Genomic DNA, 27688 nt, shown 5'->3' with positions numbered 1-27688 from the left:
TAGACAGTAGTTAGATAGATAATGTCTAGGTAGACACCAGATGTTAGACAGACAAAAGTTCGACAGGGACAAAAGGTTGACAGGTACACGTAGTCAACAGGGTCAAAATGTCGCCACGTGTTTTTTTTGTTAATCTTTACCCTAACCCTGCCCTTGGTGCCTAACCCTAACCCTCCCTCCTGGTGCCTAACCCTAACTGTCGGGGTAGGGGCTTGACTCTTACCATCCCTTCTAGTGCCTAACCCTAACCCTCCAGTAAGTGCCTGACCTTAACACCAAACCAAACCATAACCCTCACAAATACAAAAACATCATATGTTGACCATTTTTGTTTCAAACATTTTTTTGTGTAGACCATTTGACCCTGTCAACCATTTGTACCTGTTGACCTTATACATGTCGACCTTTTGTCCCTGTCGAACTTTTATCCCTGTCGAACTTTTGTCTCTATCATCTGGGGCCAAATGTAATAGGGAGAGAGTTTAGAAAATGTGAGAGTTTAGCAGTAATCTCTCACATTGGTCGAGTTTTATGAGAGTTTAAATTGTGAGAGTTTTTTAAGTCTGAAAAACATACAAGTTTGCTCTTTTGCTTTGTTCTCGGACTCTATTACATTGGCAGAGTTTAAAAAGTGTGAGAAAACTCTTGCATTTTCTAAGCTCTCACCTTATTACATTTGGCCCCTGGTATCTAACTAGACATTGTCTATTTAATTACTGTCTATCTACAGTCCAGAACTTTTTTCAGGGGGTATCCTGCAAATATTTAAAAAATATGCCCCATTGTATAAAAGTAAATGCAGGATGCAGATTGACTAATCAACATTTTTTATATCTTATTCTGTGGGATAATAGCGAATATAGACCAGATAAAAAATAAAATCTGTATTTTAGATGCATTATGTTTGTTCTTCAACATTAATGTCTCATCCTTTTTTGTCTCCACAAGTCACCAAAATCAGCATTCATTAGCGCTGCAAAAAAGGCAAGGTTGAAGTCTAATCCAGTGAAAGTTCGATTTTCAGAGGAAGTGATAATTAACGGACAGGTTTCGGTAAGTATGCACAGGTTTCATATCCATGGTTTGAAAGAGGTCTACCGAGATGCCTACTATACTGACACAGAACTAGCAAAATATTAAGATACAATTATGTTTGTATCCGTGTTTCCCAAACTGTGCGCCCCAGCACCCTGGGGTGCCGCAGCGCACTTACAGGGTACCGCAACCTGCTGGTCTACTCTGGTCCCAAAAGGAATTATTTGGGCCATCAAGTTATTAGACTGGCTGCATGCTGCTTTAACCATAACTACAGCGTGCGGCCATTTACACAGAGAGGGCTGTCAGCTCTGGCTCCGCCCCCTCCATTCTCCTCTGCATGCATGCTGCTTCCACCGAGCTCGGGGCCCTAGCTGTCAAGGGTGGAATTAATGGCAGTGCCCGCAGCCAGCAGTCTTATTATGATTCAGACTGACTCATTAGTATGCCACCCCTCCGTGAGCTGTGCATCCAGCAGCATGATGAGAGGAGCACAAAATCACAAGGTTGGAAGGAGATATTTTTGATGGGAGAGGTGTGAGGGTGGAGATCTGTGCAGCGAGGGGAGGGGGTAGTCTGTGCTCTGCTCAGGGGATCTGTGTGTGGAGGTATCTGTGTGAGTGGGGGAGTTGTGTGAGGTGGGGAGGCTGTGAGGGGGGGAGAGCTATGTGAGAGGGGGAGCTATGTGAGAGGGACATAGCTGTGTGAGAGGGGGAGAGCTATGTGAGAGGGGGAGAGCTATGTGAGAGGGGGAGAGAGCTATTTGAAGGGGGAGCTATGTGAGAGGGAGATAGCTGTGTGAGAGGGGGAGAGCTATGTGAGAGGGGGAGAGCTATCTCCCTCTCACATAGCTCTCCCCCTCTCACACAGCTATCTCCCTCTTACATAGCTCCCCCTCTCAAATAGCTCTCTCCCCCTCTCACATAGCTCCCTCCCCCTCTCACATAGCTCTCCCCCTCTCACATAGCTCTCTCACCCTCTCACACAGCTCTCTACCTCTCACATAGTTCTCTCCCCCTCTCACATAGCTCTCTCACCCTCTCACACAGCTCTCTACCTCTCACATAGTTCTCTCACCCTCTCACATAGCTCTCTCCCTCTCACAAAGCTATCTCCCTCTCACATAGCTCTCCCCCTCTCACACAGCTATCTCCCTCTTACATAGCTCCCCCTCTCAAATAGCTCTCTCCCCCTCTCACATAGCTCCCTCCCCCTCTCACATAGCTCTCCCCCTCTCACATAGCTCTCTCACCCTCTCACACAGATCTCTACCTCTCACATAGTTCTCTCCCCCTCCGACATAGCTCTCTCACCCTCTCACATTGCTCTCTACCTCTCACATAGTTCTCTCCCCCTCTCACACAGCTCTCTCCCGCTCGCATAGCTCTCCCCCTCTCACATAGCTCTCCACCTCTCACATAGCTCCCCCTCTCACACAGCTATGTGAGAGGGGGAGAGCTATGTGAGCATATTGTTGAATCCAGTAGTGTGAGTTTATTTATAATTCTACTTTAATATTGAATATAAATCCTGCTGGTATTCTATCATAGTAATACAGACTGTGTATTTCAAGTGATGCTATAGCAACAAGAAATATAACTTTTGTGTCTTGTTTAACAAATGTACAACACATGGAATAGCTTATTATTGCACCAGAGTGAATAAGCATTTTGCAATTTTTGTTTAAGTATTTGTTATTTGCAAAGATGTAAATGAAATGCTTGTCCTATGAGGTTGTTATGCAGGTAGATGTTTCACGGACATCAGTTTTCAGCAATTGCAATATTCAAGATATAAAAAAAAAAAAAAACACAGCAAAACTCTATTTTTTGCAATTTTTTTTAATAATAATTATATTTAGATTATTTTGTGGGTTTTGTTTATTGACTTTAATGCATTCATTAAACGTATGGATATATTTGATCTCATTACACTTTTTAGTATTGCTCCATTATATATCCTGTCTTGGCCGTTCTTAGCTTTTGTAGCAAAAATCTAATTGTCCCTTCATAAAGAGACCGGAAAAGCTGCTGAATCCATGTTTTGATTAAGTAAATTGCAGTACTGACGCCTTTGCTCCTTTATAAAAAATAAACCCCTACTGTAGGTGATAAATGATCGGTCCAGTCACAATAGTATTGGCAAAAAGTCTGCTGCTTTTATAGGACCTATTGTATTAAAAAATATGGCAAAAATAAAAAAGCATGATGAGACAAGAAGAATTAAGATTCAATGCATACAGTATGTGGTTTGTGAAATCACATTGCCCATAAGTAAGCTACATAAGTCTCTTCCTAGACCAGCTTGTACACATTGTTTTAGACTTAAAATTGGACACATAGATCATCTGATTTTGTTGAAAAACATTAATATTTAATTAGAAAAGTATACTTAGGTAACAGTGGTTTGGCTTATGTGAGTCACATCCACAACATAATCTGCTATAGTATAAATTAGTGATTCACCAGTATTAATATAATTCACAGTGTTGTTTTAAGGAGCCAAACAACAAGTTAAAAATCTTCATCCAACTCACATGTAAAACAAGAAATACACCCACAGACTCTCTACAGCACACAATACATTTCCACATATAGGCAACACTTTTCACCCCTGTAATAGTTGTGCTGACAGAGCAAATTCCATGACTAACACTATTATGTTATGTATCTCTTATTTTTATTTATTTTTATCATAAACTCTAATGGTGTAATATACTGTATAAAGCTTGTTATCTAAGGCCACCCTATTTATAAAACCTGATAGCCAGATTACATCTAAGATACCAATTCCATTCTGTATGATCAAGAGAACATATTGCTTGCGTGAATGTACCGCACATCTTCAAACAAAATATTTCTACTTGTTGCATCTTTTTCCGTCAGTTAAATAGAATTGCCTGCTCACCAGACATCATTCATGTTGGATACAGCGTTTCACATTCCACTGTGACCAGTATGATTTTTGCCTCTTCTATTGAGGAACTGCTGCCAGCTATTATGTAACTACTTGTTAAATGATGCATACTGCATCCTGATAATGCTACAAGTAACCCAATTTGATGCCTATCTAGTACTTGCAATTGCTATACAGTATATATTAAGGGGGTGTAATATTTTTAGGTATGTTTTATTATTTTTTACCAGAGAATTATATCCCATTCATTTTAATATCCCATTCCTTTCAGTAAGTTTTCAACATGCTAAAAGTACCAATAAAAGGAATGGACAATTCAGATGAATGCTCTCTGTGCCACTTGCATCTGAACATCTATGTGTATATGTATTTAGCACATATCAACTACAGGTCTACTGCATATCAAATTCTGTTTGGAATGACTGGAAGGATAAACCTGACCCATATCAGAACTCTATGTTTATATGACAGACAAGACATGATCTATAAGTATAGGTGGCATGTAGAACACATGTTGAAAATATAATGTATTCATAAAATCCAGCTATTCTATTACCAGCACAGTCTGGAACACAGTATGTAAAAGTCGTTACAAATATCCCATTTAAATAAATCACTCATAAACTGTGGGCCCTATTTAACTACGATGCACTCGCTAAAGGGGTTATGTCATCCTTTCAGTATTTAACAAACAGCAGTAATCTAAGATTACCCCTGTTTCTTACTTCACTGCTCTCGCATCTTGAGATGGCAAGAGTGATGGAGTACCCATTGTCCCGGCAGCAGCCTTTCCAGCTTCAGCGAAGCCTTCCAAGCACTGCCGGATCACCGTTGGGCTTCTGCGTGACACAGAAACCCGTTGCTGCCAGCGAAAGGCTGCCAGCAACAGAGCTGGAGACGCTGCTGAGGAGAGAGATCGTTGCTGGACCTCGCTGGTGGGGTAAGTAATGATGAATACCAGTGGCATATTCATTAATATCACTGCGATACTAAACAAAATATGCCGCTGATATTTAGATTCATTGATAAATGGGGCCCTGTGTTTTTAAATCACAATTTAAAAAAAAATGACAATTAAAAGGCTGTACATTATACTAGATGAATAAATTAAAAATATGCATAATTATTATTGTTTTTTATATGATTACACGTCCGTAAGATGAGATAACATTTCTACTTAAACAATCAGTGTAGATTGAAAAGTAGTATAATGATTTCACTGATTAAAAGATAAAATGAATTGAGACTCACTGTGATTGGCTGATTATATTTAAACTAACAAAAATATTCAGCAAATTCATAACATTGAACTTTTTCTCTCTTAAAAATATTATGTTTGACCACAATAATCGATAAATTTTGTTTTAATACTACTTTAGGAGGTATTCAATTAGGCTGTGAAAAGTCGGAATCGGCGATGACGTCATTTTCGCCTATTTCAATTATCCCCATATTCAATTTCAAAGACTTTTTGCAGGTTCGAAAAGTCTTTGAAAAAAAACGGGGATAACTTGTCACCATGTTTTACATGGCGAAAAAAAGTGCCGAATTGGGGTTTAGGAGTGCAGGCTTAAAAAAATGCACCCCTGGGAATTACATTTAAAAATAAACTGTGTCAAAAAAAGTTTTTTTTTAAAAATAGGGACACCCCCAAAAAAGAAATAAAAAATTTGGGGTGAAAAAAAAAAGGGAAAACAGTGTTTAAAAATAGGGAAATAGGTTCGGGGCTATTCTGCAAATATGCGGCAGGTGTTTTCTAGAATAGGCTATTAGCTGCAGGTGCATTTTTGTAGAATAAAAAAAAAATACTTTAGCTACTTAAAAATATGCTAGTACCCATTTTCATGTACCCCAAATTTGATGGGACCACTTAAAAAAACAAAAAAAATAACATAAGTGCTCTTCTGCATCACTTCTTCAATGTCAGGAAAAAACACCTGCTATTTAAAAACCTGGCTTTCTTTTGCAGGCAAAAATGGGGGTACCCATAGTGATCCCCCATGTCTGGACATCTTTAGGGGGATCCTACAATTATTTCCTGAAAATTCCCATTTTTTTTTGTAGATCCCAATTCACCGGGTCCTGTTTTCTCTGATTTTAAATTGAATACGGGGATAAAGCGGGCACGCGCCCGATACTTTATCCCAGGAAAAGCTCCAATGTGGAGTGAAAAGTCCAGCACGGACTTTTCACTCCCAAATTGAATACGAGCCTTTATTTTATTAAATGACTTATGCAACTTGTACAATTGTATGGCCGTGATAGGTCATTTCTATTTAATTGAGTCATATTTTTGCTTAACTCTAAATCTACCCCAAGACTGTACCTTACATCAGTTCATTATTCCTTGACTTTCAACTACTTTTTATCAAGTTACATATATAATAATAAATGTATCCAATGGTCTTATTTAAATACATTTGAATTTATGTTATTGTATGCTATATTTGACTTTTAACCCAAGTTCATTAAAATACACAGCAACCCAATAATCCTAAATGCATTACAGTGCATAGGATATACATTCATATACTGTTCTATAATGTTTGTAACACTAGAGAGGCAATTCTACTGCGGATGATAGCCGCAAAGGAATCGGTATGTAATGCCGGCTGTCTGGATGCGTTCTGTCATAATACAGACAGCTGCATCCAGATTCTTGGTATCCCGACAGGTATCAGGTAAGTATACTTACCCTTCCTCCATAACCCTCCCTTTTTGTAGCCTAACCCTAACCCTCCCAACCATGCACCCTAACACTCCCAGTTAGTGCCTAAACCTAAGTCTCTCCCCTTCGTGCCTAAACCTAACCCTCCCCCCTTAGTGCCTAACCCCCCCCAGTGGTGCCTATCCTAACCTTCCCCCCTAGGGGTGCCTAGCCCAAACCTCCCCCCCCAAAAAAAACCTAACCCTAAACCTGCTACGCTCCCTAAACCTAAACCCCCCCCCCCTTATGTAGCTAACACTAAGAGCGCCCCGGACTTACCTTGTACGGGCTGGCATCCTTCAGCGTTCCGGCATCAGGATTAAGATAGGCAACGGCATTTCGACGCCTATCTTAAGTCCCTTGTCTAGATTCCCCTGTCGGTATTGAGACCGGAGGCATCGCGGCTGCCGGTCTCATTTCTACATCCCCCCGCAAAATGCTGTCGGAATGTCAGCACTTTATAACCACCAGCATCGTCAATTTCTCTTGTACCCCATAGGAGGTGTACAGAAAATTTAGCACTGGTTGGGTACCATATTCTATTGTGTCCAGAGAAGTGAATATTGGCCTAAAATTCTAAAGCTAAATTAATTGTCTTCAACTAATTAAAGGATATAAATTAAATTTAAGATATAATAAATAATGTATATGGCATTTTATAACATATTTCACATACAATATAAAGTACTTGCATTTGTCATACATTTTTTATTATTTAATTTTTTTTCTTATTATTTTAACTAATCATATCACTTACAGTTCTTCAACCATTGCTTTAAGAAATGCTAATCTGAACTATTTCTTCCTCACAATTCATTAGGAAACAGTGAAGGACAATTCCCTTCTTTTCATGCCAAATGTCCTTAAGGTGTATTTAGAAAATGGACAAACCAAATCATTTCGTTTCGACAGTGGTACTTCTATAAAGGTGAGAGCAGCATTTCTCCTTTAACATATTTTAAAAAAAAAACTTGTATCACGTTTCCCTATTAATGTATAGAATATTGTAGAATGTACATTTTATACTGCATCTCAGTCTGACTCCTAATGAAATTTGCCAATTAGCACAGTTTCTATAGTGTAAAAATAAACTAAACTAGAGCATACATGTCTAGATCAACATAGAGTTAAATGAATATAGACAGCACAAAAACATCAACATCAAGTTTAACAACATGTTTATTTAGTCATAGTAACAAACAGCATTCTGCACTGTTTGAGTTTTTTTTTTCTTTTTCTGAAATGAAAAGAAATATATGTAGGGTGTTTCAAGAAACTATTTGAACTAATACCATTTAAGTGAAACAGGAATATGTATTTTTTGGAACAACATGATTACAACACCTTAAACAAAAAGCATTTGAACTAAAGATATAAATATATATGTATGAAAAATGTTATGCCTTTGTAAGAGAGAGGAAGTGTGTACACATTCTTTCCATACTGTCGTTAAACATATATATTACATACAACATACATGAACAACTGCTTTCTCCATGGTTAGCCTCATGATCATTGAGTTAACGCCCAAGATACCTATCAAGATAGTGACATATTTATATTCAACATTCATCATATTGTACAGTACGATTTGAGCAGAAGTCTGATATGACAACAATCTCAGCAGTTCTCAGTGCTCTCTTCTCAATTTGGGGTCTTTTTCAAGCAAGACAAGTTTTACCTTATCCAGAGTGGGATGAATGACCCTAAAACAAGTACACTAAAATAATAATATATAATTATGAGACACTATAATGGCTCATACAGATGTGTCCATATACATCTAGCATCCTTGAGCATTAAACAGGCCTTCTAGTCGCACCATGATGTGGCATGACTCGGTAGCGCAGAGTGTCTTTCCGTATGATTTTTTCCACTAAAATGCTTCTTATTCGCAAAGCGATGCGAATAGGAGGCTTATGCTGATTCAAATTGTATGCATCATGCTTATACTCTGTGTGCGTCTGCTGCTGTATCTGCATGTGAAATGCTACGTTACAGTATCACAGCTGCTGACACTGTTACGTAGCATTTCGCATGCAGATAGGCATGCCACATATCATTTTAATTGTAAGGGAAAAGCTGCACGAAAAGATGTTCTGTGGTACTGAGTTGCATGGCGCTCACCCGTTATATGTAACGTGACTTATAGCGCACAGAGGATAGATGTATGTTGATACATCTGTATGTACATACAGTCATTAAAATCGCCCTAGTACTAGGCGAATCTCTTCTCAGCCACATTAATGAATGTGTCTCAAAACTTCCCTGAAGGGAGGTTAAATTCCTTCTATTTCAACTAGCATGTTTTTATTGTTCATTTATATGAAGCCTTAAGGTAACAAATGTGTTACACATGTAGTATGCCATTTTCACAAGTAAAGTGGTCTGTTTGTACACAGTTGGAATTGCTAACAAGGTCATCTCTCTGTAGGCCTGGACCTGCCAGGGCTTTCTAGATTGTAGGTGTGCCCCCAAGGTGGCGCACCACATGGGTTGGGTACGGGATGCCGGCGCTTGGGATCTTGGTGGTCAGAATCCCAACACCAGCATCCCGAAAGGGTTAGGATACTGACACCTGTCAGTCAGTATCCTAACCCTCCCCCTCTCCCTAATCCTGCTGCATAAACCAAACCTCTCCCCAGTGCCTAACCCTAACCCCCTCTGCTCCCTAAATCTAATCCTCCCCACTTAGTGCCTAACCCTCCCCCTAGTGCCTAGCCCTAACTCTCCCCCTAACCTCAGTACTTACTGTCAGGATGCTGGCGGTCAGGATTCTGGTGCTGGGATTCTAACAGGTGTGTGGGGATTCCGGTGCTGGCATTCTGAGCGTCGGCATCCTGACTGTTGGTATTGTGACCGCATCCCCACCATACCACCTTGGTGTGGCAGTGCACGACTTCAGCAGAGGGCAGGGGCAGATTGGGTCGCCAGGAGACCGGGCCGATTCCCACTGGGCCCGTCCTTACGTTGGCCGGTCTCACCCCCACTGCTGCGATCGGAGAGCTCCGATCAGGCAGCACAACAGCTAATAATAAAAAAAAAATGGCTGACGGGAGAGCAGCTGCACAGCCGCAGCAGTTCCTCTCACAAGCCTTTGCGAAGAGGAGCCTGTCAATCTTCACTGACGGCTCTGCCTCGGTCCAGCTCCTCTGCAGCTCGCCTGACCCCCCACCTCCGGGATAGGACAGCAGCCTGCACAGTGACAACCGCGGCCAAGAGAAGCAGTGGGCAGCCAAAATGAGCAGCAGCAGGTAAGTCGCAACACAGGCGTCTGCACGGGCGGGGATGGGGCTAACACATAGGGGCTGGGGCACATGGGCTGAAACAGGTGCTAGGGGAATGAGGCTAACACATTGTGGCTGGGGCACATGGGCTGAAACAGGTGCTAGGGGAATGAAACTAACACATTGGGGCTGAGGCACATGGGCTGAAACAGGTGCTGGGGAATAAGGCTAACACATTGGGGTTGAGGCACACAGGCTGTGGGAATGAGGCTGACACATTGGGGCTGAGGCACACGGGCTGAAATAGGTGCTGGGGGGAATGAGGCTGACACATTGGGGCTGAGGCACACGGACTGAGACACAGGTGCTGGGGGAATGAGGCTAACACATTGGGGCTGAGGTACAGGTACTGGGGGGGAATGAGGCTGACACATTGGGGCTGGGGCACACGGGCTGGGGGAATTGAGGCTGACACATTGGGGCTAGGACACACGGGCTGAAACAGGTGCTGGGGGAATGAGGCTGACACATTGGGACTGGGTCACACGGACTGAAACACAGGTGCTGGGGGAATGAGGCTGACACATTGGGGCTGGGGCACACGGGCTGGGGAGAATGAGGCTGACACATTGGGGCTGGGGCACACGGGCTGAAACAGGTGCTGGGGGAATGAGGCTAACACATTGGGGCTGAGGCACAGGTATTGGGGGGAATGAGGCTGACACATGGGGCTGGGTCACATGGACTGAGACACAGGTGCTGGGAAGAATGAGGCTGACACATTGGGGCTGGGACACATGGGCTGAAACAGGTGCTGGGGGAATGAGGCTGACACATTGGGGCTGAGACACAGGTGCTGGGGGGAATGAGGCTGACACATTGGGGCTGAGACACAGGTGCTGGGGGGAATGAGGCTGACACATTGGGGCTGGGGCACACGGGCTGAGACACAGGTGCTGGGGGGAATGAGGCTGACACATTGGGGCTGGGGCACACGGGCTGAGGCACAGGTGCTGGGGGAATGAGGCTGACACATTGGGGCTGAGACAGGTGTTGGGGGAATGAGGCTGACAGATTGGGGCTGGGGCACACAGGCTGACACACAGGTGATGGGGGAATGAGGCTGACAGATTGGGGCTGGGGCACATGGGCTGAGACACAGGTGCTGGGGGGAATGAGGCTGAGCCACACACTGGGGAATAGGGTTTAGACACACACTGGATCTGAGGAGAATGAGGCTGACACACACTGGGGCTGGGGCACACGGGGGCTGGGGGGAATGAGGCTGACACACACTGGGGCTGAGACACAAACTGGGGCTGGGGAATGGGGCAGAGAAACACACTGGGGCTGGGGAATGGGATTGAGAAACACACCTGGGCTGGGGAATGGGGTTGAGGCACACATTGGGGCTGAGGTGAATGAGGTTGACACACACTGGGGTTGGGGAATGGGGTTGAGACACACTGTGACTGGGAGCAATGAGGCTGACAGACACTGGGGCTGAGACACAGATTGGAGCTGGGGGAATGGGTCTGAGAGACACACACTGGGTCTGGGGGAATGTGTCAGAGATGCACACTGGGTCTGAGAGAATGGGGTTGAGAGACACACTGGGTCTGGGGGAATGAGCCTGAGAGCTACATTTGGGCCTGGGTATGGAGAGACACAGGGGGTCCTGGAGAGAGACATGGAGGCCTGGAGATGGAGAGACACAGGGGAGCCTGGGGATGGAGAGATGTAGGGGTGTCTGTAGTAACACGGGGGCCTGGAAAGACACAGAACTTGTTTATTCAGGGAAATTCACATTTTGCCCTGCACAAACACTCACTGTTACTATACATTATCTAGTTATAATGAAGACATTGGTTATATTTCTACGTAAAATGTGATTTACATGAATAGAATACCGGCTGAAGACGCTGTCCAGTGATGGTCAAACTATTTAGAGGTTCCCTGTTGCAGAGGAAACACCATATCAGTAAGAAAAAAGACTTCCAAACTGAATGGCCTGTACCTAGTGCAGAGGGATGGGGGTCCCCAAAAAGAGTGTATCGTTAACCAAAATTTCTGTTGCCAACACTGCTCCCCTCAGTGTCTTGAAAAAGCCCCTCCAGGCCCTAAGAGTAGGGAGTATCCTGCCCTCCTCCACAGACCCCTCCCCTCCACAGACCCACCCCCTCAACAGACCCACCCCCATAAGGGTTGCTTCGAGAAATTTCCCAGGCTGGTTTTCCACCCCATTCCGCCCCTGGCAGAGGGTACTCTACAAGTCGTGGCTATGCTTACGCACACCACCTTAGTTCTGGACCTGGACGATTTCTTGGCTGCCCTAAATGCGAGACCATTAAATTTACAATTTGCTAAAGAAAAATTATATGTATGAATGCACTGAGTAAGCATCACTTTTCAGAGTTATTTTATCTTTAGTTTAACATTAACCAATCTATTCCTTATCAGGGTTCGTACTATATTCACATAAGTTGATTGTCATGGTAATGACAGAAAACCTCCAGCATAAGACACATTATTTTATTTAATAACTACAATGTAAATAAGAGCTCAAAGTTTTAAAAATAAAAAGATAATTGTAGATTGTGCTCTCTATACTTACATCAATACATTCAGACATTTTTTATAGGCATCAAAATGTGTTTTGCAGGCATTGTAGCAGACTACCGCTCCTCTCTAATTTTCTTTGTGACCCTGGTTTGTAACCTTTTGTACTCAGTAATACTCATTGCTTAATGGGTTTCAGGCCATGTATGCCTCAATAAAGCATTGTAATAGCATACTGTTATAGCTGTTCTGTACCAAATGTCTGGCTTTCAACCTGCCAGTACTTGACCTTGTAAAAATGACGAACAAAATATTTCCTTGTGCTTTAGATCTGATATTAAATATACACTATTACAAACAACACCTTAAAGTGAGAAACCCATTCTGGTCTATGTACAGTATTATCAAAGAATAAAAGTTAATTTGTATGAAGTCTCCATGGATAATATGGAGAATATGCTATTCTTCGTTCATGTCATTTTCTGCCATTTTGACATGGAGGCAAAGCAGTGTTTTGTTTTGTTTTTAATAAGGTTGAATTCACTGTATAGATAACCTAGAAATAAGTTTATTGAAACACTATTCATAGGCAGCATAGAAATGATACAATGATGTTTTTTTTTCCTATTCTCCTTTCATGAGTATGCAAAGACATTCAAGAAAAGGGCCTAATTAGGAACTCTTTAGGCCCTAGGCAAGATATAGGGTTGGGGCCACTTTCCACTATTTTTGTAAAAAAAAAACAACAACCCTCAAATAACTACACTATTTTTGGTCCCATTGGACAGGAGCATAGGTTGCTTAATGGATAACACAGCTCAGCTATACACATCTTAAATTCTTAAATATGTAGGACACACTATACACCCTCTCCAGTTAGCCTTATTGTCACAATTCATAGGAGCAGAGTTGTAGTGTGTAGCCATGGCGCCCGAAGCATGTGTGTGCTTCCGCGCTCCCCCCCAAGTGTGCCAGGCAGGGGGCGTGTCTAGCATGTAGCGGCATATAACAGTGAAAATAAAAGTAAACATTAGGGACAGTTTCAAACTGGGGCATGGAGGGTTAGATATACTCCAACCCACTAAAGTAATTCCACTAATAAAATATATGCAAACTTATCATGCGCGTCCCCGCTATTCGCTGTATTCAATTCCAAAACATGCGAAAACAGCAAACGGTGAATGTAAAAGAGGTGGAAAGTACTGTCAGAATTGGGGGAATCACTCTGTACCCCAGAAAGAGATGGGGTGGCCTCGGAAATCATTATTGTAGTTTAGTATTAGCCCTAATTTAACTAGTTAGGGTACTTAAGTGGTGGTAATTGCTTGCTATTAGCGTCTTGGTAAAAATGGTGAAGAATGGCATAAGGCAGTGTATTTTTCTGAAAATAAGTAGTTCCATCCAATTTGAGGTACTGGAAAATGGGTACTAGCATATTTTAATGTCTCTAAAGTGAAGATTTAGACAAAGCGAAATTCCTCCTGCATACAAGCACCTGTGATACCAAAAACACTTGGCCCCTTCTTGGAGCACTCCCAGAACCTTATTTCACTAGTTTTTGAAGTTGCCCCCCACTTTTTTAATTTTCACCCCACATTTCAAAGGTGTTTTTTGATGTTTTCCTGGGTTTTTTTCCCCTTTTTTGGGTGACTTGTCCTTTGGGGGGGTTTACCAAGGGTTCTGAGTGGTTTACCAACTTCTGCACCCCAAAATAAAAAATTGCACTTCTTTTTACATGCTCTTCTGAGGCAAATCTTTTTCGCCTCTTGCATTGACTATCCGCGTATGCGAAACCCGGCTGGAATTGAATTCGGAGATAAGTTCCAACCACATGAGATCAGACATCTGACAGGGGGGGGGCGGGTCGCCTGAGTCTCCAACACATAGAGAAATCAGTAACTCCATGCTGGGGGCGTGGTTTGGGTGAAGCATTGCTCCACCCACACCATGCCCCCTGTCTGGAGTCATTGATCTCTTCAGGCTCTGCAGGTGATCCGCCCTCCGTTGGATGTCTGATCTCCTGTGCCCTGGCTGGGGGAGGCGCCCAGAGCATGAACTTCCCCAGGACCACCCTCGCTACGCCCCTGCTTAGGAGTACAATAGATTTTGTTCTGTACTACCATTAGCACCATTAGCTATCTAGGTGTATGAATATATTTTTGAGTTTTACAGCACACAAGAATAAAACCAAAATGACATATTATTTAGCTTACAATTGGTAATTAGCTTTGTCACCAATTTATCATTTTTACTTTGGTGCCCAAACACCCCTGTCTTGGTACTAATAAATATAATGCAGTGTTGTACATGCTTTGCTCATTCTATAATTTAAACTCAGAATATGATATTCGTTATAATGGAAAGCTGAATAATATTCAGTAAGAAATACAGTACATCCATACCAGTTCCCATTTCTTCCACTGTTTTAGATACTAATTATAATTGCTGATATAAGAAGATTATTTGTTAATCAGCGGTCATCACATATCTGATCAACATTCCCACTTAGACATTAAAATCTTGCTGTCTCATTAAGGATAGTATTAAGTCTCTAAACCATGATATTGCAACCAGGATTGTTTAATTAGTGCCAGAATCTACCTAATCCGAAATATGTTTATCTACTTTCCTCTTTCATTGTACTTAACACTTCCCGTTTAACAATCCTTGTCATCTCTCAATGCCCTATACATAAAATAAGGTTTGTAGGGTATACTAAAGCATAAAAGTTTACCATAGGTATTTCTTTTCATCCGCACCTGCAAGAATCCTCTACATAACTGTAATTTTTCTTATATTTTAATTTTGCCTTGTTTTTAGCTGTCCCTATTTATTTTTTGTCATTGTGTTTCTTAGGGGTCTATTCATCATGACTTTATTTATACAAAAGCGGATGAAAATTAGCATTTTTACTAGGGGTGTGCACCGGCCACTTTTCGTGTTTTGTGTTTTGGTTTTGGATCTGGATCTTTCTTCGTGTTTTGGATCTGGATTGGTTTTGCCAAAACCACCCTTCCGTGTTTTGGGTTCTGGGTTTTGTGTTTTGGATCTGTATTTTTTTAAAAAAAACCATAAAAACAGCTAAAATCACAGAATTTCTAGGTTTTTCTGCTCCTATGCTATTATTAACCTCAATAACCTTAATTTCCACTCATTTCCAGTCTATTCTGAACACCTCACACCTCACAATAGTGTTTTTATGTCCAAAAGGTTGCACCGAGGTAGCTGGATGACTATGCTAAGCGACACGAGTGGGCGGCACAAACACGTGACCCATCTAGGCGTGATACTGCAGTGGCAGACAGGATGGCAGTTTGAAAAACTAGGCCCCAAACTGTACATAGTGCAAAGAAAAAAAAGAGGTGCAAGATGGAATTGTCCTTGGGCCCTCCCACCCACCCTTATGTTGTATAAACAGGACATGCACACTTTAACAAACCAATCATTTCAGCGCCAGGGTCTGCCACACAACTGTGGCTGAAATGATTGGTTCGTTTGGGCTCCCACAAAACAAACTGACAATTAATGTGTCCCTGCACAAACTGGCCCTACGGAGGCAAGATGTCATCCTCATCCTCCTCATCCACCGATTCCTCACCCTCTTCAGTGTGTACATCCTCATCCTCACAAAGTATTAACTCGTCCCCACTTGAATCCACCACCACAGGTCCCTCTGTACGTTCTGGAGGCTGGTCTCCCTGGAAGAGCTGATAATTCATTTTGATGAACATCATCTTCTCCACATTCTGTGGAAGCAACCTCCTACGCCTTTCGCTGACAAGGTTCCCGGCTGCACTAAACACTCTTTCGGAGTACACACTGGAGGGGGGGCAACTCAGGTAAAATAGAGCCAGTTTGTACAGGGGCCTCCAAATTGCCTCTTTTTCCTGCCAGTACAGGTATGGACTGTCTGACATGCCTACTTGGATGCTGTCACCGATGTAATCCTCCACCATTCTGTCAATGGTGACAGTATCATATGCAGTGACAGTAGACATGTCAGAAATTGTTGCCAGGTCCTTCAGTCCGGACCAGATGTCCAGACTTGGTCCTGCCTGCCCTGCATCACCGCCAGCGGGTTGCTTAGGATACCTAAGTTTTTTCCTGGCAGCCCCAGTTGCGGGAGAAAATGAAGAAGGAGCCGTTGACGTGTCACGTTCCGCTTCAGCTGACAGTGTGTTCACCAGCAGGTCTTTGCACCTCTGCAGGCTTGTGTCGGCCGGAAAGAGAGACACCACATAGGCTTTAAACCTAGGATCGAGTACGGTGGCCAAAATGTAGTGGTCTGATTTCAACAGATTGACCACCCTGGAATCCTGGCAAAGCGAATGAAGGGCTTCATCCACAAGTCCCACATGCCGAGCGGAATCGCTCTGTCTTAGCTCCTCCTTCACTTTCTCCAGCTGCTTCTGCAAAAGCCTGATGAGGGGAATGACCTGACTCAAGCTGGCAGTGTCTGAACTGACTTCACGTGTGGCAAGTTCGAAGGGCTGGAGAACCTTGCACAACACGGAAATCATTCTCCACTGCGCTTGAGTCAGGTGCATACCCCCTCCTTTGCCTATGTCATAGGTGGATGTATAGGCTTGTATGGCCTTTTGCTGCTCCTCCATCCTCTGAAGATATAGAGGGTTGAGTTCCACCGCGTCACAACCTCTTGCTTCAGGTGATGGCGGGGCAGGTTCAAGAGTGTTTGCTGGCGCTCCAGTCTTCGGCACGCAGTCGCTGAATGGCGAAAGTGGCCACAAATTTTTCGGGCCACCCAAAGCGTCTCCTGCACACCCCTGTCGCTTTTCAGAAAATTGTGCACCACCAAGTTTATTGTGTGAGCAAAACATGGGACGTGCTGGAATTTGCCCAGATGTAATGCCCGCACAATATTGGTGGCGTTGTCAGATATCACAAATCCCCAGGAGAGTCTAAGTGGGGTAAGCCACTGGGCGATGATTTCCCTCAGTTTCTCTAAGAGGTTGTCGGCGGTGTGCCTCTTACTGAAACCGGTGATACACAGCGTAGCCCGCCTTGTAACGGGCTGGCGTTTCTGAGATGCTGCTACTGGTGACGCTGCTGCTGTTGCTGCGTAAGGTGATACATCTACCCAGTGGGCTGTCACAGTCATATAGTCCTTAGTCTGCCCTGTTCCACTTGTCCACATGTCCGTGGTTAAGTGGACATTGTGTACAACGGCATTTTTCAGGACACTGAGGACACTTTTTCTGACGTTTCTGTACAGTCTCGGTATCGCCTGCCTAGTGAAGTGGAATCTAGACGGGATTTGGAACCGGGGACACACTACCTCCATCAATTGTCTAAATCCCACTGCACTAATGGCGGATACCGGACGCACGTCTAACACCAACATAGCAGTCAAGGCCTCAGTTATACGTTTTGCTTCAGGATGACTGCTGTCGTACTTCATCCTCCTCGCTAAGGACTGTTGGAGGGTCAATTGTTTAGTAAAAGTAGTGGTGTTCCTACTTCCTCTCTGGGATGATGAACAACTCCCAGCAGCAGCAACAGCAGCAGCGGCAGCAGTAGGCGTAGCAATGCAGGATCCTCCGGAGGAATCCCGGATAGGAGAGTCAGTCATGCCAGTGACATGGCCTGCAGGACTACTTCCGATCCTGACTAAGGAGGAAATTGACGAGGAGGGAGTTGACGGTGTGGTTTGCAGGCGCTTGGATACAACAGGACAATGGGATTTAGGTGTCCCTGGACTGCTTACGGTCTTAGCCAAAGTTTCTGAACTTGACAGTAACTTTTTATGAACGCACTGCAGGTGCCGTATAAGGGAGGATGTTCCTAGGTGGTTAACGTCCCTACCCCTACTTATTTCACCTTTACATATGGTACATATGGCAAGACAGTTGTTGTCCGGATTTGGATAGAAATATTGCCAGACCAAAGAGGTGGAATGTTTGGTCTTCTGCCCAGGCATGACCGTGATGGGCTTTTTCATCCCACGGACAACAACTGTCTCCCCCGGAGCCTGATTTAAACAAACCACATCACCATCAGAATCCTCCTCGCCAACTTCCTCAGCGCCAGCTACACCAGTATCCTCATCCTGTTGTACTTCAACAGTGACATCTTCAATTTGCATATCAGCAAGTGGACTGTGGGTGCTCCTTTCAGCACTTGCAGGGGGCGTGCAAATGGTGGAAAGAGCCACCTCTTCCCGTCCAGTGCTGGGAAGGTCAGGCATCGCAACCACCACCACACTTGGACTCTCCTTGGGGATTTGTGATATCTTCTTAGAAAGCACAGTTCTTCGCTGTGCTTTTGCCAGCTTAACTCTTTTGATTTTTTTAGTGGGAGGAGGGCTTCCATCGTCATGTGAAGCTGAACCACTAGTCATGAACATACTAGGGATCGACCTTAGCCGTTCCTTGCCACTCCGTGTTGTAAATGGCATATTGGCAAGTTTACGTTTCTCTTCAGCTGATTTAAATGTTTTTTTCAAGGTCATTTTCCTGAACTTTGTCATTTGGGATTGTATGTGCCCTCTATTATGACATTGGGCATCGGCCTTGGCAGACGACGTTGATGGCATGTTATCGTCTATGTCATGACTAGTGGCAGCAGCTTCAGCACTAGGAGGAAGTGGTTCTTGATCTTTCTCTATTTTATTTTTATCTGAGAAAGTTTGGTCCTCCATTTATGTTATATCGATTTGATATATACGTGCGGCTAAACACATAAAATATTTCTTTATTTTTGCTGGAGAGTAGTGCACTTTGTGGGTTACACCAGCCTTTAAGAAATGAGCCAGCCGGCTCTTTACTTATGGGACACAGGCGCACGCTTGGCGCTGCTCCTTTGTTGATGCACGTGCGGCTACTGCGCACACAATTCACAAACACAGAAAATAATTTTTTTTTTGGTTTGGACTGGAGTGTACTTTGGGGGTAACAGCACCCTTTAACGGTCAAGCCAGCCGGCCCTTTACTTATGACACAGGCGCACGCTTGGCACTACTTTGTTGATGCACGTGCGGCTACTGCGCACACAATTCACAAACACAGAAAATAATTTTTTTTTTGGTTTGGACTGGAGTGTACTTTGGGGGTTACAGCACCCTTTAACGGTCAAGCCAGCCGGCCCTTTACTTATGACACAGGTGCACGCTTGGCACTACTTTGTTAATGCACGTGCAGCTACTGCGCACACAATTCACAAACACAGAAAATAATTTTTTTTTTGGTTTGGACTGGAGTGTACTTTGGGGGTTACAGCACCCTTTAACGGTCAAGCCAGCCGGCCCTTTACTTATGACACAGGCGCACGCTTGGCACTACTTTGTTGATGCACGTGCGGCTACTGCGCACACAATTCACAAACACAGAAAATAATTTTGTTTTTGGTTTGGACTGGAGTGTACTTTGGGGGTTACAGCACCCTTTAACGGTCAAGCCAGCCGGCCCTTTACTTATGACACAGGCGCACGCTTGGCACTACTTTGTTGATGCACGTGCGGCTACTGCGCACACAATTCACAAACACAGAAAATATATTATTTTTTTAGCACTTGGGGGGAGCACCCCTGATGGACAGAGCACCCCCTGGACAACACTACAGCACCCCTTTAGGACTGGGACACTGCACAGGACTTTGGAGTGGACACAGCCCCTATGGAGAACTGACTGCACAACACAGTCCAGCCAGCCCCTATGGACTTTGAAGTAGTGGACACAGCCCCTATTAACAACAGCAGCACAGCACAACACAGCCAGCCCCTATGGACTTTGAAGTAGTGGACAACAGCAGCACTACACTACACTACACTACACAGCCCTAACTCCCACCCTCCCTCTTCACTGTCCACAGCCGAGTGAGAAAATGGCGCCGACGCGGGTACCTTATATAGGATCCAAAACCCGCGAGATTCGGAAGGCGGGATGATGACGTTTTGCCTCGATTTCAGATCCGAGTCAGGCGGGAAAAGTCGAGCCTGACTCGGATCGGACTCGTATCGGGGGGGCTCGGGGAGGTTCGGATTTCAGAAATCCGAACCCGCTCACCCCTAATTTTTACCTACTTTTGTGCCAATTATATATCGGCTCCATTAGTTTTAAAGGTAACACAGGAGATGTCACAGATATCAGCCCGAATGTGGCACCGCCATCCACATACACAAGTATGGGAACCTAAATTCATCAAACTCCAAAAATAATATTTTTTTGGAGTTTGACTGCAGGAACTTACACCATCAGATGGTGTTTGCTCCCGGACCACAGCTTCTTCCTATGAGAAGGAGTCCCGGGTTGTGAAGAGGAATCCATTAGGATCCCTTTGCCCCTGTCCGGCTCCTTCCGCCAGAGGTCATGCATGCATGAACGCATTTTCATTGCTACGAGAAGCAGCAGTGAAGGACATCGTGGAGACAGCTGATTTTCAGAACAGCTGTCTCCGCATTGGAGCAATGCTGAATTGCGCCAGTGGCTTTGTATCCACTGTTCGCTGTTCTCAGCAAGTTGGATTCCTAATTATCGGTGGTTGCCCAGCCCCCGATAATTAGCATAATAAGTGGAACCCTTAGTGATCATACAATTGGTTTTAGGACACATTTGAAGAAATGTAAACACAGTTACTCCTCTGTATGAAAATGTAGTTGATACACATTCTGCTGTCACTGTTATAGTGACAGCAGTTCTCATTTACAATATTTTGTCTAATTAACCAGTAATTAGTGGCAAACTTGGGGAACTACATGTTACAAGCCCCCACTCTGACAGACCCAATTATATTTGAAATAGAAACAAGTTTCTCAGGGGCCTATTGATCATTACTAAACTTTCCCTGGGGGTAATTAGGTTTAGAACTGGCATGGAGTTCTACCTACTTACCAGAGGAATTCATCATTCCTCCTCTCCATAACTATCTATTCCGAAAAGCTGTCATTTTTGCGATGACAGCTTTTCAGGAAATAGATAGTTATCCCTGTCTACACTAACTTACCGCAGCCGGCTCTGTCCTGCTGGTCTGTCACATGGTCTCCCAGCAGACCACAGTACAGATTAGGGGGGAAAAAAAGTTGTTGTTTTTTTCAATATTTATTGTGTTCTGCTGGGAGAACACATTGTCCGACCAGCCTCTGGAGCCAGAGGACACACCAGACCGCCGGAGGAAGACGCCGGGGGACCTGTCCAGCTGGCAGCAGGTAAGTTTCACCTGCTATTCGCCACCTCACAGTAGCGGATAGTACCTCCATCAAATTCCGAAAATTCAGAATTTTCGGGAATTTGATGAATACCATAATTTCAACATCCCCATACTAATGTATGGGGAGTGTGGAAATAAAATAAATACTAAAATAAAGTTATTTAAGGAAAATGTCCTTAAAAACGTTAATTTAGTGTTGATGAATAGGCCCCTCAGTCTGTACAATGGCTGCAATTCAGAGCTGCTGAAAATGCTCAAAAGGTACTCAGACATAGAGCTCTTATCGGCAGAGCTATATGTTCGCTGTAGTGGATAGAAGATGTGTGTATATATATATATATATACATATATATATATATATATATACACTAATCCAAGTCAGCCGGCACTCCATATTCATAAAACATCTGGTCCCGATGCCTGAGTCCAAATCAATCATACAACCTCCAATAGGAATGGCTGTCATAGGACAGGATCATTGATGTGTGTTCACACACTTGTTTTGCATCAATGATCGTGTCCTACAAGGGCTGTTCTTTTTGGTGGTAATATGTGTGTGTGTTCTTTATCCATAAGCAGAGACAGTGCAAACAAAACAAGAAAAAAAGACTTACAATTCAAATCATTGCATAATATGAACTACAAATTATACAAACAATCTTGCATATGCAGTCATAATACCCATGAAAATAGCACTGGCTGAGCCCAAAGGCTGAGTGCTCTTATTGGCATTGGGAAAGAGATGATGATATAAGTATGGGAATGAAAACCATATGAGGGAAGAGGGCCCTGTTCCCAATTATATGCAGTGTTTAGTACATGCAAAAAGTTGTCCAAGTAAGCAAATACGGTGAACCGGCAACTGGGCAATGTGTCCTCAAAGCTCAATGATGTGCATGGCGAGCGAAGGCTAGCCCATCTAGCCCGATCCCACAGAAGAGCTACTGTGGCACAAAGTTAGTGCTGGCTAGAAAGCTGTCAGAACACTCAGTGCTTTACAGGTAGCTGCGTATGGGGCTGCTTAGTTGCAGACTGGTCAGAGTGCCTATGCTGACCTCTGTCCACTGCCAAAAGTGCCTACAATGTGCACAAGAGCAACAGAACTGAACCATATATAGAGCAATTGAAGACGGCGGCCTGGTCTGTTGAATCATATTTTCTTTTACATCATGTGGATAGCCAAGTGTGTGTGTCATTTACCTGAGAAAGTCATGGCACCAGGACAGGGCCGGCCCAAACCTAATTTTTTTGGTAAGCGGCTATAGATTTTGGTGCCCCCTGGTGAAATAAGGGATTCATTCAGACCCGCTCGCGAGCGCAGGACGCTCGCATGCGCGAGACCCGGCGAGCGACGGGCTCTCCATCGCTCCGGGTCTCGCACCAAAGGGGGCGTGCTGTCGATGTTGATTGACAGCACGCCCCCTTTGGTGGGCTTGCCGGGGGCGTGCCTGCCAGACAGAGGCGTGCCCATGTGAACGCCTACCGTCTGAAGCCGGCCCCACTGACATCACTAGTGATGTCAGTGGGAGTGATTTTGGCTCTGATAGAGCCAAATTCATTCCAGGGCTTGCGGCAGCGAGACCCTACCGCAGGGTCTCCATCGCAAGCCCGATGGTCGCGATGGTCATCATGGATGCTCGCATATGCTGTGGGTGGTCACCCACAGCTATGCGAGCGGCCAGGAGGCTGCTCCATTTTCATGGAGGAGGGCCCTGATTCAGAGCGAGCGCTCTGGTCAGAGCGTTCGGCTCTGAATCAGGCCCAAATCCCACATATTTCAGTGTGTGAAACATCAGGAGTACATGTAATAATTACAATAAGAGAATATGTACATCAAAAGACCAGCTTTATATAAATATGGTTAAATTATAATATAAAACTATACTCAGTGGCGTCACTAGGGTTGGTGTAACAGAGGGCCTGATTCAGACCGGGTCGATGGTGGCCCAGTGCGCATGCGCACGATGGAGCCGGCTCTGTCGTGTGCATGTACCAAAGGAGACATGCTGTCGATGTTGAGTGACAGCACGCCCCCTTTGGTGGGCAGGCCGGGGGCGTGGCTGCCCAGACGGAGGCGTTCTCATGGGAACGCCTACCGTCTGGGGCCGACCCCACTGACATCACAAGAGACCCTACCACAAGGGTCTCGTCGCAAGCCCGATGATCGCGATGGTCTTGACCATTGCGACCATCTTCTTGGCCGCTCGCTATAGCTGTGGGTGGTCACCCCCAGCTATGCGAGCGGCCAGGAGGCCGCTTTGGAAAACAAGAAGGATGGCCTTGATTCAGAGCGAGCACTCTGTCAGAGCGTCCGGCTCTGAATCAGGGCCAGAGTGCAGTAACTCATGGTGTCACCCCACATGGACCTTCTTCTGTATAAGACCATACAAATTCCATACACACATTAACCCCCACTGTGAGGGGCCTCACATGATAAATAAAACACACACACATACAGTAGGCCACAACATGAAAAAAAACATATAGGACTACACATGAAAATAATAAAACACATAGGGCCAAATGTAATAGGGTGAGAGTTTAGAAAAGTGAGAGTTTCTGACACTTTTTAAACTTTGCCAATGTAATAGAGTCCAAAAACAAAGTAACAGAGCGAAATTGCATGTTTTTTTAGACTTAAAAAACTCTCACGATTTAAAGTCTCACTCAGATATTTTCCCATTTTGAAGATAAAACTCAACCAATGTGAGAGTTTACTGCTAAACTCTCACATTTTCTAAACTCTCACCCTATTACATTTGGCCCATAGGCTCCACATGAAAAAAAAACACATTAGCCCCCACGTGAAAATAAAACACATAGGATTTTCAGAAAAAAACACATAGGCCCCCACATGAAAATGTATGAAGTTCTTATAAAGCAGGACCACCCTGGGTGCTAAGCTACAGTTATACCCAAAGATACATATTCAGGGACAAGATGACAACACTTGGTGACAGTGAGAGGGTGACAGCACTGGGTGATGGGGAGAGGATGACAACACTGGGTGATGGGGAGAGGGTGACAGAGAGAGGGTGACAGCACTGGGTGACAGGTAGAGGGTGATAGCACTGGGTGATGGTTAGAGGGTGATAGTACTGGGTGACGGTGAGAGGGTGATAGCACTGGGTGACGGTGAGAGGGTGATAGTACTGGGTGACAGGGAGAGGGTGATATCACTGGGTGACAGGGAGAGGGTGACAGCAGTGGATGACGGGGAGAGGGTGACAGCAGGGAGAGGGTGGCAGCAGTGGGTGATGGAGAGAGTGCCAGCACTGGGTGACAGGGCGAGAATGGCAGTAAAAGGAGACAAGGAGATGACAACAGGGAGAGGGTGATAGCATTGGGTGATAGGGGGAGAATGACAGCAAATGGGTGACAGGGAGAGGGTGACAGCAGTGGGTGACAGGGGCAGAATGACAGCAGTGGGTGACAGGGAGAGGGCGACAACCAGGGTCGGATTGGGGACTAAAAGTGGCCATGTAAAAATTTCTAGAAGTGGCTTCATATGAATGTTGGGGTGCACCTAAATTACAGAGGGAGGATGAATAATGGGATGCACCTACATCACAGTGGGGGATGAATATTTGGGTGCACCTACATCACAGAGGTGGGATGAATAATGGGATCCACAAATTACATGGAGGGGGGCAAATAACATGGTGCACCAAAATCAGAGAAGGACAACTAATGGAGTGCACATAAATCACAGAGGGGGGACAAATAATGAGGTGGACATAAGTCACAGAGTCATACTGCATAACTGGTTTAGGTGGGCTGCTGGGGGCCCCAGGACTGGCTGGGAAGGAGGACACTATGGGGGTATTCCCTGTACTGGAGGCAGCTGCACCATAAATTACAGCAGGGGAAGCTCACGCCCTGCTCAGCCTCACAGCAGCTTTAGCCCCTACTAGACATCTCATGGTGCCTACCCGGCCTCCTCAGCTGCAAAGTTTTCTCCCAGAATAACCCTCCTCGGGTGCTGGCACTCACCTAAGAATCACTTTGGCTCTGCTCCAGGGATTCTGCGCTGGCCCGTCCTTCCCCGTTCCATCGCCACCACTCAAGCCGCCAGCGCAACCACTGCATCGGGAGGGTAGAGCTATGTGACAGCCTTGTGGACTTGCGAGAGGACTGCAGTACCAGACTGCCTGGAGTCTTCTCCCTGTATCAGTGGCACCTCCATGGGCTGCCTGTCATGCAAGAATGGTGACGAGGAGCTGAGGAGAGGGGAGGAGAAGGGAGGTCCTCCCCCTCCAGCCGTGCCTGTACTGTCAGTCACAGACAGTGTTCAGGTCGCGGCTGCAGCACTAGAGGCGGGCAGCGTAGCAGCATACAGTGTAAGCCAGTGTGACTTATTGTAATGCCGGCTGCTGTGTGGGGACATCAGTGGTACTCAGGAGTTGGCGCCCTTACAGCTTGGCGTCGTACGTGGCTGCGTACCTGGCGTAATGGGTTGGCCGGCCCTGCACCAGGATGCACTATGGGAAGAAGGAAAGCTGGAGGAGGCAGTGTGGTGCTCTGGGCAATGTTTTGCTAGGAAACCTTGGGTCCCCCTGGCATTCATGTGGATGTTAATTTGACACGTACCACTTACCTCAATGTTGTTGCAGACGAAGTACACCCCTTCATGGCAGTGGTATTCCCTGATGGCAGTGGCCTCTTTTAACAGGATAATGCATCCTGCCACACTGCAATTAACAGTTCAAGAATAGTTTGAGGAATATGGCACAGTTCAATGTGTTGACCTTGAACTCTCTGCAAAAGCATCTGTGGGATGTGCTGAAAAACCAAACCTGAGCCATGGAGCCCCCACCTCACAGGATATAAAGGATCTGCTACTAACGTCTTGATACCAGATACCACATGACACCATCAGGTCTTGTGGAGTCCATTCCCCAATGGGTCAGAGCTGTTATGGCGGCACGAGTGGGACCTACACAATATTAGGCAGGTGGTTTTAATGTTATGGCTGATGGGCGCACATACTGTGTATATATATATATATACACACACACATACATTGTATGTGTCACAATCGTGGGATTTGGAAAGTGTGTTCCCAGACTGGGCCTTGGACCTGTATTACTTGGCGCAGACGCTCGCTGGAGGAGACTTGGCTTAATAAAGTTTCTCCGCATGAGAGGGTGCAGCGAACTGATAGGAGTTTGAGGAATGTAGAAGTAGCGTGGTAACTTGGAAGCTACGTGGAGCGGCTGGATAGCCGTCTGTAGACGTTGGTAGCTGGGTGGCTACGTGGAGCGGCTGGATAGCCGTGGGTAGATGTTGGTAGCTGGGTGGCTACGTGGAGCGGCTCGATAGCCGTGGGTAGACATTGGTAGCTTAGTGGCTACGTGGAGCGGCTGGATAGCCGTGGATAGGCGTTGGTAGCTGAGTGGCTACGTGGAGTGGCTGGATAGCCGTGGGTAGGCGTTGGTAGCTGAGTGGCTACGTGGAGCGGCTGGATAGCCGTGGGTAGGCGTTGGTAGCTGAGTGGCTATGTGGAGCGGCTGGATAGCCGTGGGTAGGCATTGGTAGCTGAGTGGCTACGTGGAGCGGCTGGATAGCCGTGGGTAGGCGTTGGTAGCTGAGTGGCTACGTGGAGTGTCTGGAAAGCCGTGGGTAGCCGTTGGTAGCTGAGTGGCTATGTGGAGTGGCTGGATAGCCGTGGGTAGACGTTGGTAGCTGAGTGGCTACGTGGAGCGGCTGGATAGCCATGGGTAGGCGTTGGTAGCTGAGTGGCTATGTAGAGCAGCTGGATAGCCGTGGGTAGGCGTTGGTAGCTGAGTGGCTACGTGGAGCGGCTGGATAGCCATGGGTAGATGCTGATATCTGGGAGGTGAATACTAGCAGGAAGCACCTTCGGAGCACCAAGGGAAGGCTCACTTAGTAGAACTAAGTAGTTGCACTGGCAACTTGTGTCAGCATTGGGGATCCTTTTATAGTGGACACTGAGAGCTGACAGGCTGAGAGAGAAGGAAAAGATTCCTCATTGGTGGAAGTGGAGTCACATGGGCAATCCAAGATGGCCGCGCCCATGGACCGGAGGACAGCGCTTCTAGGAAGAAACCGGCGGGGACCA

At 45.3% G+C, this 27688-nt stretch overlaps 1 protein-coding gene across 1 annotated transcript in view; it reads left to right on the top strand.

Moving 5' to 3' along the window:
* Window positions 1–27688, top strand: part of FRMPD4 (FERM and PDZ domain containing 4) — a 487596-nt gene that overhangs the window by 423438 nt on the left and 36470 nt on the right. The window contains exons 6-7 of the mRNA XM_088481199.1: window positions 949–1053; window positions 7479–7586. Of these exons, the coding sequence (XP_088337325.1) occupies window positions 949–1053; window positions 7479–7586 (213 nt within the window). The remainder of the gene's footprint in view (window positions 1–948; window positions 1054–7478; window positions 7587–27688) is intronic.

This window comes from Taudactylus pleione, unplaced genomic scaffold, assembly GCF_031769625.1.
Source record: "Taudactylus pleione unplaced genomic scaffold, aTauple2 ptg000265l, whole genome shotgun sequence".
In the NCBI taxonomy this organism is placed as follows: domain Eukaryota; kingdom Metazoa; phylum Chordata; class Amphibia; order Anura; family Myobatrachidae; genus Taudactylus; species Taudactylus pleione.
The sequence above is the reverse complement of the archived record's forward strand: the minus strand, read 5'-3'. Positions and strand labels throughout refer to the sequence as shown.